Raw genomic sequence first — 14,918 nt, 5'->3', positions numbered from 1 at the left:
CAAAGATAATTGCACATAATGACTTCGAGAGAGGGTGCTAAATACAAGTTATCTTTTGACAGATATTCAGCTGTCAAGTTGATTGACTTTGATGGATTGGCAAGAGACGGAAAACTTAAGGAATATATGTATCAAAACTTTAAAGCTTTGGGCCCCACCTTTAGCCAAGAGCTACAAAGCTTATATTTGGTGCAAACAATGCGTAAGGAGTTGGTTTATATGAATGATTACACAGAAAACGCATTTTTATATTGCATATTTAACTATTTGTTGATAATGTTATAGCAACCCCCCAAAATATGGTCGAAATGAGCGAATTTTTACATTTTCATATTATTTTGACCATATTCTTATTTTCTGGAAACTTATTCCTACACTATGTGACTGTCGCTATGTCCTCTAAAAAATTCAACATTCCCAGCCTTCGGCAAAGGTGGTGCGCGAGCCATTCTTTGTAAAATCTAACATTATATATCTCAATAGATTATAGAAATATTATGTAGATTTGCCACACGTGTTATACATTTCTAAAATGAATGGTTCCTTGTCTAAGTGCCCTCAAAATTTCAAGCAATTCTGCCGCGTCAGTCTCAAGATATCTGAGATTTTCCCGACAACAGCGTATGACTCATATATCCCAGTTACTTGGTTGGGACTGGCCTTAAAGTACTTGAGTACTACGCACTTCGCGCGCGGCCCGACGTACGTCTTGCATGCGACCCGACTTACAAAATCATTACGAAAAAACGACACCGCTTACATCAACAATACATCGTCTACTTATTGGGAAATATCTTCGCCATCTTTGTATTCATTTTACTTTTTATAGACGGTACCAATCACATGTTAGAGCGTTACAAAGCTGTGCGTTGAATCGCCGTCCGCCACCATCGCGGCCCACAAAAATGGCGGGAAAGCAACGTCGCCAGACGGCAGCGATGTTTACATTGTTTTCTTTGGTTGGTTTTCCTCTCAAAAAAACACTTAAAGACCCAATTTTTTGTGTTGTATGAAGTTATGTTTTTTATGTGTATGACAGTTGTATATTTGCTTGGCACAGGTCGTATATTTACATGTAGGTGCCGGACCGTCTAGCTACGCAGTGACCCTCTACTCAGCGTTGCCATCATTATTGTCAAAATACTATTCTCGACAAAACAAGAAATGAATATGTACACATATGTTTTGAATGCAAATAACAATTATGTGCATGAACTTGGTTTATTTACCTTCCTTATTAGCATAGTCAGTGGACACAAACACGGCGTACTTATGCATAAGAAGATCACTAACAAAACCGTCACATGTTAGGGCGTGTCATAAGTTAGGGCAACCCCCGTTAATGATAAAAAAATAAGATTTTTTGCCCTTTGACAATGGTCATCATACCGATGATAGTGCAATATGTTGCAAAACCGTTTTAGATACCGTAAAAAGGCATTTTCACATGTAAGTAGTGTATAAATCCGTACAAATGCGTTGTACAATTATTGTGTACGCAAGCTGTAATAAGATTGCTCCTCATCCACAACTTACAGGAAGACAAAGTGCAGCCCTCATATCAAACTTGTATTAGGACATAGTCTGTATAATTGCTGTGCCATTATAATCAAATTCGATAACAGGGTCAGATGAAGTAATTAATGCCATGCGTTTTGAGTAGATCATTGTTGAAGACAGAATGACAAGACGGGTGATTTCTAATGCACGGCAATTCAGTCAGACAGGGGAGCAAGCGAAGAGCTAGAATGTAAGAGAACTTCAGTTGAGGAAAAGTGAGGAGAACCAGCAACATGAAGTCACCGTCAGTCTGCCTCATGACTCAGGAGAGTTCCGTGCCTAGTGGTAGTGTACGGAAACATTGTCCCTGCCCTCTTCATGTGCTATATAAACCCGGATCTGTAATTTTTGGACACAATAGAAGCAATCCTGGGAACACGACTATTTTTCTTTACAAGTCTGACAAATTTCCATCCGACAACTTTAAACACCGCCCTATCGCAAACTTAAGTAAGCTTTTGTTGCCCCTAGCTTCAGTTTGTATTATGCTTAAGGCCACAGCAAGTAAATTTCATGGATGACAGCACAGCCCTCATATCAAATTTGTAAATGCTGTGCCATTATTATCAAATTCGATAACAGGGTCAGATGAAGTAACTAATGACTAGACCATTGTCTAACTGTCTGTACGCTGAAGGCAAAAAGACAAGACGGGTGAATTCTAAGGCACGGCGATTCAGTCAGCCAGGACAGCAATAGCGGAGAGCTAGTCTGTAACAGAACTTCAGTTGAGGAAAAGTGAGGAGAGCCAGCAACATGTAGTCAGTCTGCCTCATGACTCAGGAGACTTCCGTGCCTAGTGGTAATGTAACGAAAACGTTGTCTCTGCCTTCTTGATGTTCTATACAAACCCGGATCTGAATATATAATTTCATAATTTTGATATTGCCATCAGTGCTAGTTAATGTTTTATTGAATACAGGGACAAAAGACTTGTTGTGATAACGTGTTTTATCGCTTCAATTCTTCTTACATGCTTTATGGTATTTGAAAATATGGATGTCTTGTTTTTTTGGCCCCCCTCGTTATTTTTCGCCCGCGCGCACTAAATTTGGAGTCTGCAGAGGATGTCATCCATAGAATTTACTTGCTGTGGCCTGATGACGACAAAATCGCACCCACATATGTTGCAATTTTCCCTTGGATGTATCCTGCTTGGAGGATTTAGATAAAAACATTGTTCTGTTTGCCCCATATATACATATATGGTAATCTGCAGCAATCATGTCAACTGTATGAGAGTCATAAGCGAAGAGGCCAATACATTCCTCACTTTTAATAATCTTCGTGGAAGATGTTTATATCCTCTCCCTATTCTCTCTCAAGATTGTACCTAGAACATCCAGGGTTTTATTTCATCGGGGTTGGCATCCAAGTATGAAGGGACAAGCCCGTTTATACATTTAAAAAACATGACACACATATGTTCTTTTCTACGCTGCTTCAGCTACTTCCAGTTGAGTCTGGTATGGAGGTCCTGTACACTGGATTCTTGCCTCAGGTATTGTAACATGTTACACATACACTACCATTGGACACTTATCTACCAAAGTCAAAAGTATGACAGAATGTGTACACGATGCACACCAAAATTAAAACGATTAACGAAAAATATAATTTTGTAGGAACTTCAATCGAAATTAAACCTGGTAGTAGTTATGCTGTCTAAAATTACATCATTTTTCATCCATCTATGTAATACTGTATTGATTAACATCTCAACTTGGGAACTTGTGCGTTGATCCTCTTCAAGGCAACCACCTATCCTAACTACCGCTTTTCTTCGGTCTCTCGGGGGATCGCCTTGGGCAGGTTTGACTGTATATGTTATACTGGGCCCCAATGGAAATGAGCTATCACCAGGTGTCTCAAGATGAAATATAAATAAATAAATACACAATACATAGGGTACTCAAGCAACTGGGTATATTTTTAAATCAGTAAGACGTTTAAGATATCATCCACTATCATGTTAAAAGCGATGATAAGTGCAGTTCAACTTAAGAGTGCCTTGTGTGTATATAAATGTAAAGAGTAACAACTAAGCTCCTTTACTCAACAGGAACAGCATTGAACTGACATGTTAATTGATTATACCGTAGAATGATATGAAAGATTTAACGGTAGTATAGCCAGATCTGTTGTCCACATATCTAATGTTAGCATGACAGTTCATCTGTGTTGGTAGTTAGCAACATATACAGAATGTCCATGAGATCCCTACACCATGGAATAAAATATGGTACCCTTACAGTATTATGATTGCAAACCGTTCGATGTGTAAACTTTTTGTGTTGGAATAACCTTTTAACTCTATTTTATACGACCTGTTCTTTGATGCAGGTGCCAAGGCGAATGACAAAGATACTGGCCGCGGCTGGGACGTTCTACCAGGGAACATGTCTTGTACCAGCTGGCGTTTCGATATGCCTACCCTCTCAAGTCACCCGAACTACACAAAATCTAACTGCAAGAACCTTCACTCTCTCAACCTCCCTCTAGACTATAAAACCGCTATGTCGTTCATTAGTGCTCTGAGAGATTCAAAATATTTGGACAAATACACAAAGTCCGTCTCAATCGACATCAACTTCTACAACCCCAATTTGAAGCTGTTCAGTGTTGTAAAGATGGCCATAGACCGTTCCGGAATTGGTAGCCTCATGCCAAAAGCGACGATCACGTCTTTTCGGTTGTTTCAATACGAAAGCGATAATGATCATGTTAGCTTGTTCCTGCACATCGTTTTCACGCTTTTCTACCTAGTCCTTCTCTTAAAGGAGGTCAAGACAGTGGTGAAGGAGGGGTGGGGGTATTGTGCTTCGCTTTGGAATGCTCTTGGATGGGTCGGCCTCGTCGGTGCGGCCACAGTCATCTCTGTCTTTTTTTTTTTTTTCTATGCTTAGCACCATTTCTTAGCTTAGCAGCTGACCCGTAACTATACAGTAGGGCGCTGGCGAGGGACACTAAGGTGGCGATTAATACAAGTCTTAAATTTGCATTTGTCCTTAAGAGTCACAATGTCCTGTGGTAGAGAGTTCCAGAGTTTAACGGTGGCTGGGAGGTAGGTTCTTCTGTGTGACGTTGTGGACGACTTGACGGGTTCCAGAGCGTTGCAGTGTTGTGATCTTGACAAGCGGGTTTCACGTCTATGTACGTACGGTCCCGGGAGTAGGCTGATGAGTGGTGAGGGAGCGTTGTGGTTGTACATGCGATGTAGGAGAGTGAGGGCCCCTACGTTTCTACGTTGGCCCAGGGGCTGAATCTGGTTTCTGTCCAACTCATCTTGTGGGAGATTTATAAGTCTTATGGCTCTTCGTTGAATTGCATCAAGCAGGTCCAGTGATGTGGGGCAAGCTCCCATCCAAACTGTAGAGGCATATTCCATGCAGGATCGTACCATACTTTTGTAGATGGTGGCTCTCTGCTGTGGAGTCAAGTAAGGGGCGGCTCTTCTCAGAAGTCCCAGGCGTTTTCCTGCATCCGTCGCCATCTTCTTTATGTGGTGTGTCCAGGACAGTTCCTTTCGGATCGTTAACCCTAACAATTCAGCTTCATCTACCTCTGCAAGAGTAGTATCCATAAAGTTGAGTTCGGGATGGTTTCCTTCTGCGTCTTTTAAATTGCTGACTGTCAGGCATTTGCACTTGGATGCGCCGAAGAGGACATTCCAGCAATCTGCCCAGTTCTGGATTTTTTGCAAATCTGTGTTCAGCGACAGAGCTGCTCTGGCTCTTTCTCGCCTCTCCATGATTCTCATGATCGATGAGTCGTCGGCGTACAGCATTGCTGTGTTTGTTAACTTTTCTGTCAGGTCATCGATGTAAATGATGAAGAGTAAGGGACCAAGGATTGAGCCTTCATCAAGCGGTACGCCGTGGCCACTGATACACTCAACATGGTGGCCAAGAGTAACGGTATGTCCCAGGTTTAACAAATCACGCCTTCATTTCAAACACAGGAAGAAATCCAACTTTTATGTCTGATATTATAGTCTTTCTTACGTGTTAACACCTCGTACCTAAGACAGATGCAGTAAAAGAACATTCATCTAGTAGCCCACTATATCATTAGGGGGTAAACTTTGTTGAACACTGAATTTGAATAACTATGTAACAAAACAGAAGTCCACATTAAAGTAAAGACTTTTAATATGGTTTGCTCATATTCCCCGTCATGAAGAACTTTTTTTGTTAAAAATTGTAACGCGAAATCTTACATCTGGTTATTGAAATGCGTCTTTTATTAGTGCTGCATCTCATTCTATCCATAATTACCTTCGCCAGGAAGCTGTGTGTGTGTGTGCTTGTCTGTTTGTTTGTTTGTGATCAGAATGATTCAATAAGGGTTTATCTTTATGATATTTGGTATACTAGTATGAAGAAATGACTAGACTATTGACCTCGAGCGGCTTTCCATGGTACTGCACCAGAACTCCCGGTTTTGATATCTTTGATTTTTATGTGTATTTGACAGGAGAGCTGGGTTTTGAAGACTTTGTGGACCTGACGGCTGCCGCATGGTGGGATGCATGCTTCAAGCACGTCCTGGGTCTCGTCGTCTTCATCAACACCATCTCCTTACTTCGCGTCGTCCGCTTCAGTCAGACCATCGGCAAACTCCTGGCCCTTCCCGGCATCATGAAGGACGAGCTCCTGTCGTTCTTGGTCGTTGCTGCGGTCGCCTTCATGGCGTTCATCAGCTCAGGTACTTACGTACAAAGGAATAGTTTGAAATACCGGTGAATACTAATAATGGTTGTATTGGCATTACTGTTTTTTCTAACATTGAGTGTTTCAGAGCGACCTCTAGCAGCCAATGAAATAAATGCTGCAGCTTGAATTCAACGTAACGGTACTGTGTGTACACATGTCAATTAATGTTGTTTGCAAATCAATGTATAGCAGTGATCTCGAGTGGTGGCACTGATATAGGTAAACGATTTTGGGTTAAATGAGTGTATAATACCGACACCTCGTGTATTCGTCCTTGGTTTAAGGGTACCTCGTCTTTGGGCCCCACATGGAGTCCTACTCGGACCTGTACCACACGACGTTCGCGCTCTTTGAGATGGTGCTTGGAAGGTACGTTTTCCTAATAACTATGAAGTGATCTGAGTACCACCATAAAGCAATGATGCGTAAAAAGATGCGAAATCGTTGTTCAAGACTCACATTGTATTCTGTTTCGTCATTCGAACGTTATATATTAGCGTACGGTATGTCTGCTTGTCTGTTTGTTTGCTTGTGTGTCTGAGTACTAGTTATTTCGATATAGTAGAGCGACAGAAATATGATGTCGCTGCAGAATGACAGGAATTGAAGGTCAAATGTTAGGTCAAAGTACAAAGGCAGGCTGGTTTCCACATACTAGGCATGCCGGGGACACTGACAGGAAGTTAGGTCAAAGGTCCCAGAAAGGTCGCATGAAAGGTTCCGGAAACCTCTTTTCTTTGCATTGGATTTCATGCTATATTCATGCCTGTTGTCTTATTTTCCAGGTTTTTCGCCAATGAAATGCTGGATTCCAACCCTCTTTTCGGGCCCATGTTCTTCACCACCTTCATGATCTGCATCTTCATCCTCCTGATGAACTTCCTCATGACCATCATCTGTGACGCCATCTCCGCCGACGTTGACGTCACCCATGACCGTGACCTTGCCGATCACATGTGGAGGAGCTTCAAGGCCATGTTGGGTTTCCACAGCGCACCAAATAAGGAGGATAAAACAGGTAAGATAACCTCAAGCAAGCTAGTGATAGTATTGCACTTAGAAGGAATACTCGGCCATTGAAGTATGACATTAGTGCGCGATATAATCATGATTGACATTGCATCATGGTCAAGGGTAGGGTTGAGACTGAGGTTAGGGATGAGTTAGGATAGGCGTCCTCTTGCGGGCGAAACGTTCTAACGGTGAAACGTCTTGGCGTCTAGAAGGTCTATCACACTATCGGATATGGATAGATTTTGTATCATTGTTATACTCAGAACGATTTCTGATTCCATGCACGGAGTCTTTGTTTTTTGTTTGTTTGTTTGTTTGTTTGTTTGTTTTAGTTTGCACGTGTTCGTAGTTATTTCAATACAAAGTGGCAGAGAGTCAGTGAGTAGGAAGATTACCTCAAATGGAGTGGCAGGAAGCACGGTTCAGAGGTGGTAGCACTAGTCGTTAATCAGACTTCTTCTGCTTTGTTCAGAAGGTGTATCAAACATGGAAGAGCTGAGTGTCCGGATGCACGGTTCAGGGGTGGCAGCACTAGTCATTAATCAGACTTCTTCTGCTTTGCTTAGAAGGTGTATCGAAGATGGAAGGACTGAGTGTAAGGAAGCACGGTTCAGAGGTGGCAGCATTAGTCGTTAATCAGACTTGTTCTGCTTTGCTTAGAAGGTGTATCGAAGATGGAGAAGCTGAGTGTCAGGAAGCACGGTTCAGAGGTGGTAGCACTAGTCGTTAATCAGACTTGTTCTGCTTTGCTTGGAAGGTGTTTCGAAGATGGAGAAGCTGAGTGTCAGGAAGCACGGTTCAGAGGTGGCAGCACTAGTTGTTAATCAGACTTGTACTGCTTTTTTCAGAAGGTGTATCGAAGATGGAAGAGCTGCAGGCCAACCTACGCATTCTTCAGGAGGGGCTGGATGAAAGCCTGGCCATTTGTAACTCCGTCCTTCCGCGAAGCAACCGGCGTCTTCTCACCGTCAAGGCACCAAAGTTCCAAACACGTGCCCTACAGACTGGTCCAGTCATTAATACTGAGTACAACGTAACAATAAATATCGAACCAGCTTCAGATTCAGATTGAGGCTTCTGATCATGTCATTTCACCGGCCTTCGATCATGGGTGTCTGTAACTATATCATAATGGCTTCTAATAAGAAGGTTGTAGGCACATTTGATTTTAAGGATATATAGAACTACAATTGATCCTATCGTAGAAAATCGCCATTTCCATATCATAAATGAGTCATGTTAAGCAATTTTTTACTGTTCGATAAAGTGTTGTGATAAGAATGGATGAATGACCTTTATTGTTCGTTTATGCTCTTACAAGTGCTTACAAGTTATATATCAGTGTACTTTCGACAGATTTTATATATCTATTGTAACCGTGGCAAGTGTACTTTGCCTCTGTGTAGTTTTAACTGCTCATTTTCTTATGGAATGTTGACTTATTGTTTATGGTTGTTAACGTTGTGAATTTGCAACGCAATTCAGGTTTATAAACCTGCGATGTTGTAAATGTTGAATAAAGTTTCAAAGTTTCAAGCTAAGTACAGGTCATGGTGATAAAACAGATTCTGAAGTAACCTTGCGGCGATATAAGATCGATATCTTACTATATCTGCACTAATTTTGAGTAATATATGCTATTATGTATGGGTTCAGCTTCTTCTCGCTTCTTAAGCCAGATGTAAATGTAAGGGCAGAGGGAGCTTATGATACATGGTTTATGGCTTTGCATATGGAATATGATCGAAAAGAATGTGAGCAGTTTTATACGTAAATATATATAATATAAGAGCTATCAACTGTTTTATGACATGTTGATGTAATGTTACAAATTATCTGAATATATTGACCATTGTTAGAAATTCATTTTTAAGTGGCAAATTTAGCCCGTAAATCTGGATATCACTTTTAAAAGCACTATACGTATACTTTGTTCTTTTAGGTCCAATCGTATACTGTGTTTGTTTATTATGAAGTTTAAGCCAAATGCCTATCAATTCGGCCATATTGACTATTCCATTTAAATATGCATATATGCTTTTATGAATATACATAATTTGTTAAGAATATGTTAAGGATACAGTGAGAGCGCAGTACTTCAGTAAATGTTTCGTATCAGGAAAGACTAGCTGGCTGTAAAGTTAAATAATGGAGGTCAATAAATTATCAAAACAGTAAAAACCGGTGCGTTTATTTTACAAACAATAACTGTGACAGCATATTTGCCTACTACTAGTATAATGTTTTCTCACCCTAAATATCGATGTAAAGATAAATCATTAAGTTGATTGGTCATGTAGAACGATATGTGAATTGCAATTCATCAGTTTACATCAAAGTCGTCGTATTGAATTACCAAAGGAAAAAAACCTCGAATGGTTTTGGCCCGTAAAAAATTAGCCCATCAAGTGGCTCCCCCCGGCGTCCAAGGTTATATTGCACCGTTACGCACTCCATATACCTCACAGCATTTTGAAAGGAAAATCGGATCTATCGACAGGCAAACAGACAAAGAAGGTTATACACATGGAGCTGTTCAAAATGTGTTTTTTTTTTACAAAAGGTAATTGAAATTTGGACGTGGTACCCATTCATATTGTGTCAAGTTAGACGTACGCGATCAGTACTATTGCTACAATGCATAAGAAACATATGATCTATATTGACACAAAATTCGATTGTATGTAAAATGTATTGAATATTGTCGTTCTTGATGTTATATGGTCGCATTTTGGAAAACAAAGTCAAAGACGCCAAAAAAGATTCAACCCCTTTGCGAGCCTTTTACCATTTCCCCCATTCCCGAAAAGACCGAAATTTGGCAATTTGGCGGTCGTCTTAACACTTTTCAGGCCGCGACTGGAAGCGGTACTGCAAATTAGGCTCGGATAGGGTTTATAGTCCTGATTTGTAAAATGTAAAAATATATAAGACGTTAAACTCAAGCTCAGTGCAAACCTTCCTAAACAGGTCCGGACGTCTTCATGTACATTTAGTATGACCTTCAAGCCTATTATAAACACAAGTTGACGTGAAAATGACGTGTTTTTAGGCGCTATGTAACACTGTGCCCACCCGGTACCCGTGGAAGCGCCACCTATGTTTACGTTTACATAATTACCTTCGCCAAGAAGTTTATGTTTTCTGTATCGTTTGTGTGTTTGTATGTATGTCTAGCTGTCTGTCTGTGAGCAGCATAACACAGATGTGAATGGATCTTTACGATATCTATGGTATGTGGGTATACGTAGAAGTCGGGAAAACGAAGGCAAAGTTTGATACTGGGCCTCCTATTAGCTTTTTACGGTACTGCAGTGGAATTACCGGTTTTCCTAGCTCGTAATGTAGACATCCTATGATCGTTTTTCAGTGGTAGATAGCTCTAGGGACAGAAATTAAGTGGTGTAGGTTCGGGTCTCATAGGGGTTTGTTTCAAACTGCTGGGTAGGCTTTTGTTTCAGACTTTGTAAGAGAATAACTCAATAAGGGATTGGCGGACCGTCATGATTTTGACTGACTTTTATAAAACATACATTACAAACAATGCAACAAAACACTCAAAGCGCAAAAGCTAAAGTAGGTTTGAGCCATACGCTAAAATTTCAACCACTTTACGCCCGGACAGACTCTTACAAACATTCTTTCTTCCCCCGCACCATACCCGAGTGGAACGCCCTGCCTGGCGCGGTTGTTACGGCTCCCACCGTTGAGTCATTCCGCGCCAGGCTGGAGGCCTACCCGCCTTAGCCTGGGACCTCCCCCCCTACTTTGCCCCTAGCGGGGTTATTTGGGGGTAACCGAAGTTGAAGTTGAAGGTTTATGCATCTCCTTATCCACAAAACATGGGTTATTCTCGCTTGTCCGCTGACGAATATTTGTTGACATAAGTGGTAAAACATACCTTGCGTCGTACGTCTCTAACATACGAATATAATCTTTTTGCACAATCTTTTTGTCTCTTGTCTACTTTATGCCGATGACTTTGGACGCCAGGGGGAGGCACTTGATAAACTGAATTTTGGCGGGGCCAAAATCATTCGAGGTTTCTTCCTTTGGTTATTCCATTTGGCAATTTTACTCCTTTAAAGTCCCGTAGTAGTACCAAGGTCACACGCCAGAGGCCCAATCCATCTAGAGGTTCAGTGAAAATGTCAATTTTCCCTCCACCGTGAAATTTTGCTACCCATTTTTCATGCAGGTAAACATCATTGATTGGAATGGACATTTAGAAACATTTATAAAAACATGGCCTAAGACGACTCATTAATTAACTACGATGAATACGGCCACTTGTTTCGCACAATTTTCGTTCACGTCATTTCTTGCTTTTATTTCACTCCAATACACTGGGTACATTTACTCTCAGACGACCAAAATCCGTTCTTATTAATAACCTCTACGATTTTTTGTGCTCATGTTTTGTGTGGCCTTACGTAGTTTACTTCACATGTACTTGCGAGTTCTTGAAAATCTGTTCTCATTAAAAACATCAATGCGGCTAGCCTCCGATCATTTTTCACGATTTCTTTGACGGTGTTTCGTGTGGTTTTCCGGCAACACATCTTACCTTACGTATCTCACTTCACATCCACGTGAAATTTCCCACATAAGTCGTTTTACAATGATTAGATTTAAAAGAATAACAACTTGATCGACCTCGTCCAGAACTGTAGGGTGAACTGAATTGTGAGAAAACGCGCCGATCTTGTATATCAATTATCTGGATGGTTTGTGTTAATATAAAGACATATGATAAGAAACATATGATAAGAAACAAGACAGAAAAAAAAAATAGCTTGGAATTTATATTATTCTTTCATTTTGCCCTAGCTGTGCATATACATGTATGTAAGGAACGGGAGGGAATGTGCTCTCTTATCATCCAACACGTCACCCTCTACAGTCTCCCCTCGGGTATAGGAATACTCAAATACAATAAAGATTATATAATGGTATAGATAACTAAAAGGCTCACCATTTACGTACAAATGAATTGCAAACACTGTATTATTATAGTTATTTCCCACAGAAGCCAACAAAACATACTATCTGTTACACACTCTAGGATAATTGAGCATATGCTACTATTACTAGTATCATTACACAGCTATACACAAAAATACTCTGAATATAGTCAATAAAGGTTCGTTTTCAATCAAGATTCTGGATTTCGTCTTGTAAGCCATTGTATTTTTTAATCCGGGATAAATTTGAGGTGTTATGATATGCCAAGAGACTCGATTCCGGAAGCAGATTTGTATATATCTTGAGATGTGAAAACTTTCAAAATGCAAAAAAAAAGGATTTTCATAAAAGACTGCTTTGTTATTAGAAAAATGAAACCCGTGATTAGCGCTGATTATAACCCTGATTGTAACATTGTATCACCAATTTACTCATTTTAGCCTTTATTGATAAGTAAGTTTGTTTCTAAGATCGATGAATTTTGTATTCCTTTTTTTAGTTTGTAGTTGATGGTACGAACCTCGCTTTACTTCTTTTGTATCAATGAAGCTTCCAACGATAATCAAATGGTTCATCTGCAGCTGCTTCATGAAATTGTAAGGTACAATGAGAGTCTTTGTTCTGTTCAGTTTACGGGCCCGGATTGCAGCTACAAAGATATCACAATATACTATAGTGCCCGTATTTCTTTAATCATTTCCCGCAAAATATACTGTTCGTTACATACTGTACAAGATGGTATAACCACCAGGATCATATGTACAGTTGTACATACATGTATTATGCATATGGTCAATTAAGGTTCAGGTCAAATCCAGATTCAGGTTTTCATCTCTGTGACTTTTACTGAGGGTCAATATGAGGTGTTTTGATGACCAAACTGTTACCTTTGAACACTTTATCTGCTTCCCGACACTGCATGGCTTGAGATAGTATTTGACCGTTCAGTTTACGGGCCATGATTGCCGTTTCCGTGGTTGTTTCTTCTATTAGTTTACGGGTCCAGATTGCCGTTTCCGTGGCTGTTGCGGAAGATCCGTGCGACGCCGCGACGGAGCTCCTGCAGACGGAACCCGTAGATCACAGGGCTGATGGCGGAGTTCAGGGTGATGAAGACAAACATCTGAGAGAGCGAAGCGGCGTCTTGAGTAAACATGGCCAACCTGACAGAAAACGGCAGCCATCCCACCAGGAACACGATGGTGATGATGACGATTGTGATGGCGGATCTTCTGTTGACGCTCGGCTGGGCACCCACAGCGGCTTCTTGTGCTGCGATGGCGCTCACGTGCTTCCACAGGCACCTGAAGATACCCAGGTTGAAATAGACGACTGCCCCCATCGGGATGAAAATGAAAACCAGGACGAGGACCACGTAGCCGAGCGTCAGCCCTCCCCCTAAGGACAGGCATCCTTCCGCGGCACGACTTCCGCAGCTCCAGCCGAAGTTGGGCGGCATCGCTAGCAGGACAGACCACACCCAAACGATGATGATGATTACCTTGCACTTGTCGTTGGTGACGTTGTTGACGTAGGTCATCCCGTGGACGATGAACCAGTAACGCTCAGCCGTCAGGACCAGCAGACTGTAGGCAGAGGAGAGGCCGGAGAGCAAGACCAATGTGAAACGGAGTCGGGTCATGGCGATGGACGGGATAGTTTCGGTGTACACGTCGTACAGAACCGAGCTACCCACAGACACAAAGTCTACGCCGGTCAAGACGTCGCTTGCGGCCAGATTAGCCATGAGGATGTATGCGGGCGTGTGGAGATGTTCATGTTTGATGGTGGCTGCTAGCGGGAGACTGTTTGCAACGACTGACCAGATGCCGAGGCATAATGTAGCGTACACAGCTCCTACTGGTTTGGAATACGCGTAAGCTGTACCACCTGAATCGCTCTCCAATCATCTAGAAACGTTGGAAGTGATGTTTCCTACTAGTCCGGCACTGTTTTCAAACGAACTGTTCCGCAGGGTTGAGTCGTTGGTAAAGCCAGTTCTGTCGAAATCGCCATTTGTCAGGTTGAAGCCGGGTTCAGAAGCAGATGTCATCCCAACGTAGCAACTTGTAGCGATTAAAACAAGCAGCGCCACTCCAGTGCAGTGTTCTCTATAACCCGTCATGTCGTCGTGTTTACAAGAATAAGACTTGTAAAGAGACTGGAGGGAGAGGTCTCGAAACGAGTGGGAGCAAAACACTACTGGGGTGACGAAAATGTCATCTCTATGGTAGCCAACCTCATTATACGCGGCCTTCCGGGACTACAACGCACAAGTCCTCCTCCTCTTGCAATCAGTTATGCTATACGACATACATACATACATATGCAAAGAGCAATATCAACGGTAAGAATCATTCACGCTTCGACTAAAACACTGTTTACAACAACACTAAGGCAGTATCTACCATGTACAATACTGAATACGAGACAATATTTCTCACATTACGGAGCTAGTATGCAAAATCATCAATACGGGCCGTCTAGCTACGCAGTGACCCTCTACTCAGCGTTGCCATCATTATTGTCAAAATACTATTCTCGACAAAACAAGAAATGAATATGTACACATATGTTTTGAATGCAAATAACAATTATGTGCATGAACTTGGTTTATTTACCTTCCTTATGAGCATAGTCAGTGGACACAAACACGGCGTACTT

General features: G+C 41.5%; 2 protein-coding genes across 2 annotated transcripts; one reads left to right on the top strand and one right to left on the bottom strand.

Annotated features, from left to right (window-relative positions):
- The first annotated feature begins 5,424 nt into the window (after positions 1 to 5,424).
- On the top strand, positions 5,425 to 8,849 carry LOC136443957 (polycystin-2-like protein 2). Its single transcript, XM_066441339.1, has 5 exons — positions 5,425 to 5,477; positions 6,037 to 6,267; positions 6,560 to 6,644; positions 7,061 to 7,293; positions 8,138 to 8,849. The coding sequence occupies exons 1-5, from the start codon at positions 5,459 to 5,461 to the stop codon at positions 8,359 to 8,361; spliced, it is 792 nt and encodes a 263-aa protein (XP_066297436.1). The 5' UTR covers positions 5,425 to 5,458; the 3' UTR covers positions 8,362 to 8,849.
- A 4,399-nt stretch (positions 8,850 to 13,248) lies between these two features.
- On the bottom strand, positions 13,249 to 14,001 carry LOC136443016 (G-protein coupled receptor 6-like). The gene has a single exon (XM_066440064.1). It carries the CDS (start codon positions 13,999 to 14,001, stop codon positions 13,249 to 13,251), a length of 753 nt encoding a protein of 250 aa, XP_066296161.1.
- Positions 14,002 to 14,918: the final 917 nt, after the last annotated feature.

Source organism: Branchiostoma lanceolatum, chromosome 10, assembly GCF_035083965.1.
Source record: "Branchiostoma lanceolatum isolate klBraLanc5 chromosome 10, klBraLanc5.hap2, whole genome shotgun sequence".
Classification (NCBI taxonomy): Eukaryota; Metazoa; Chordata; class Leptocardii; order Amphioxiformes; family Branchiostomatidae; genus Branchiostoma; species Branchiostoma lanceolatum.
The sequence above is the reverse complement of the archived record's forward strand: the minus strand, read 5'-3'. Positions and strand labels throughout refer to the sequence as shown.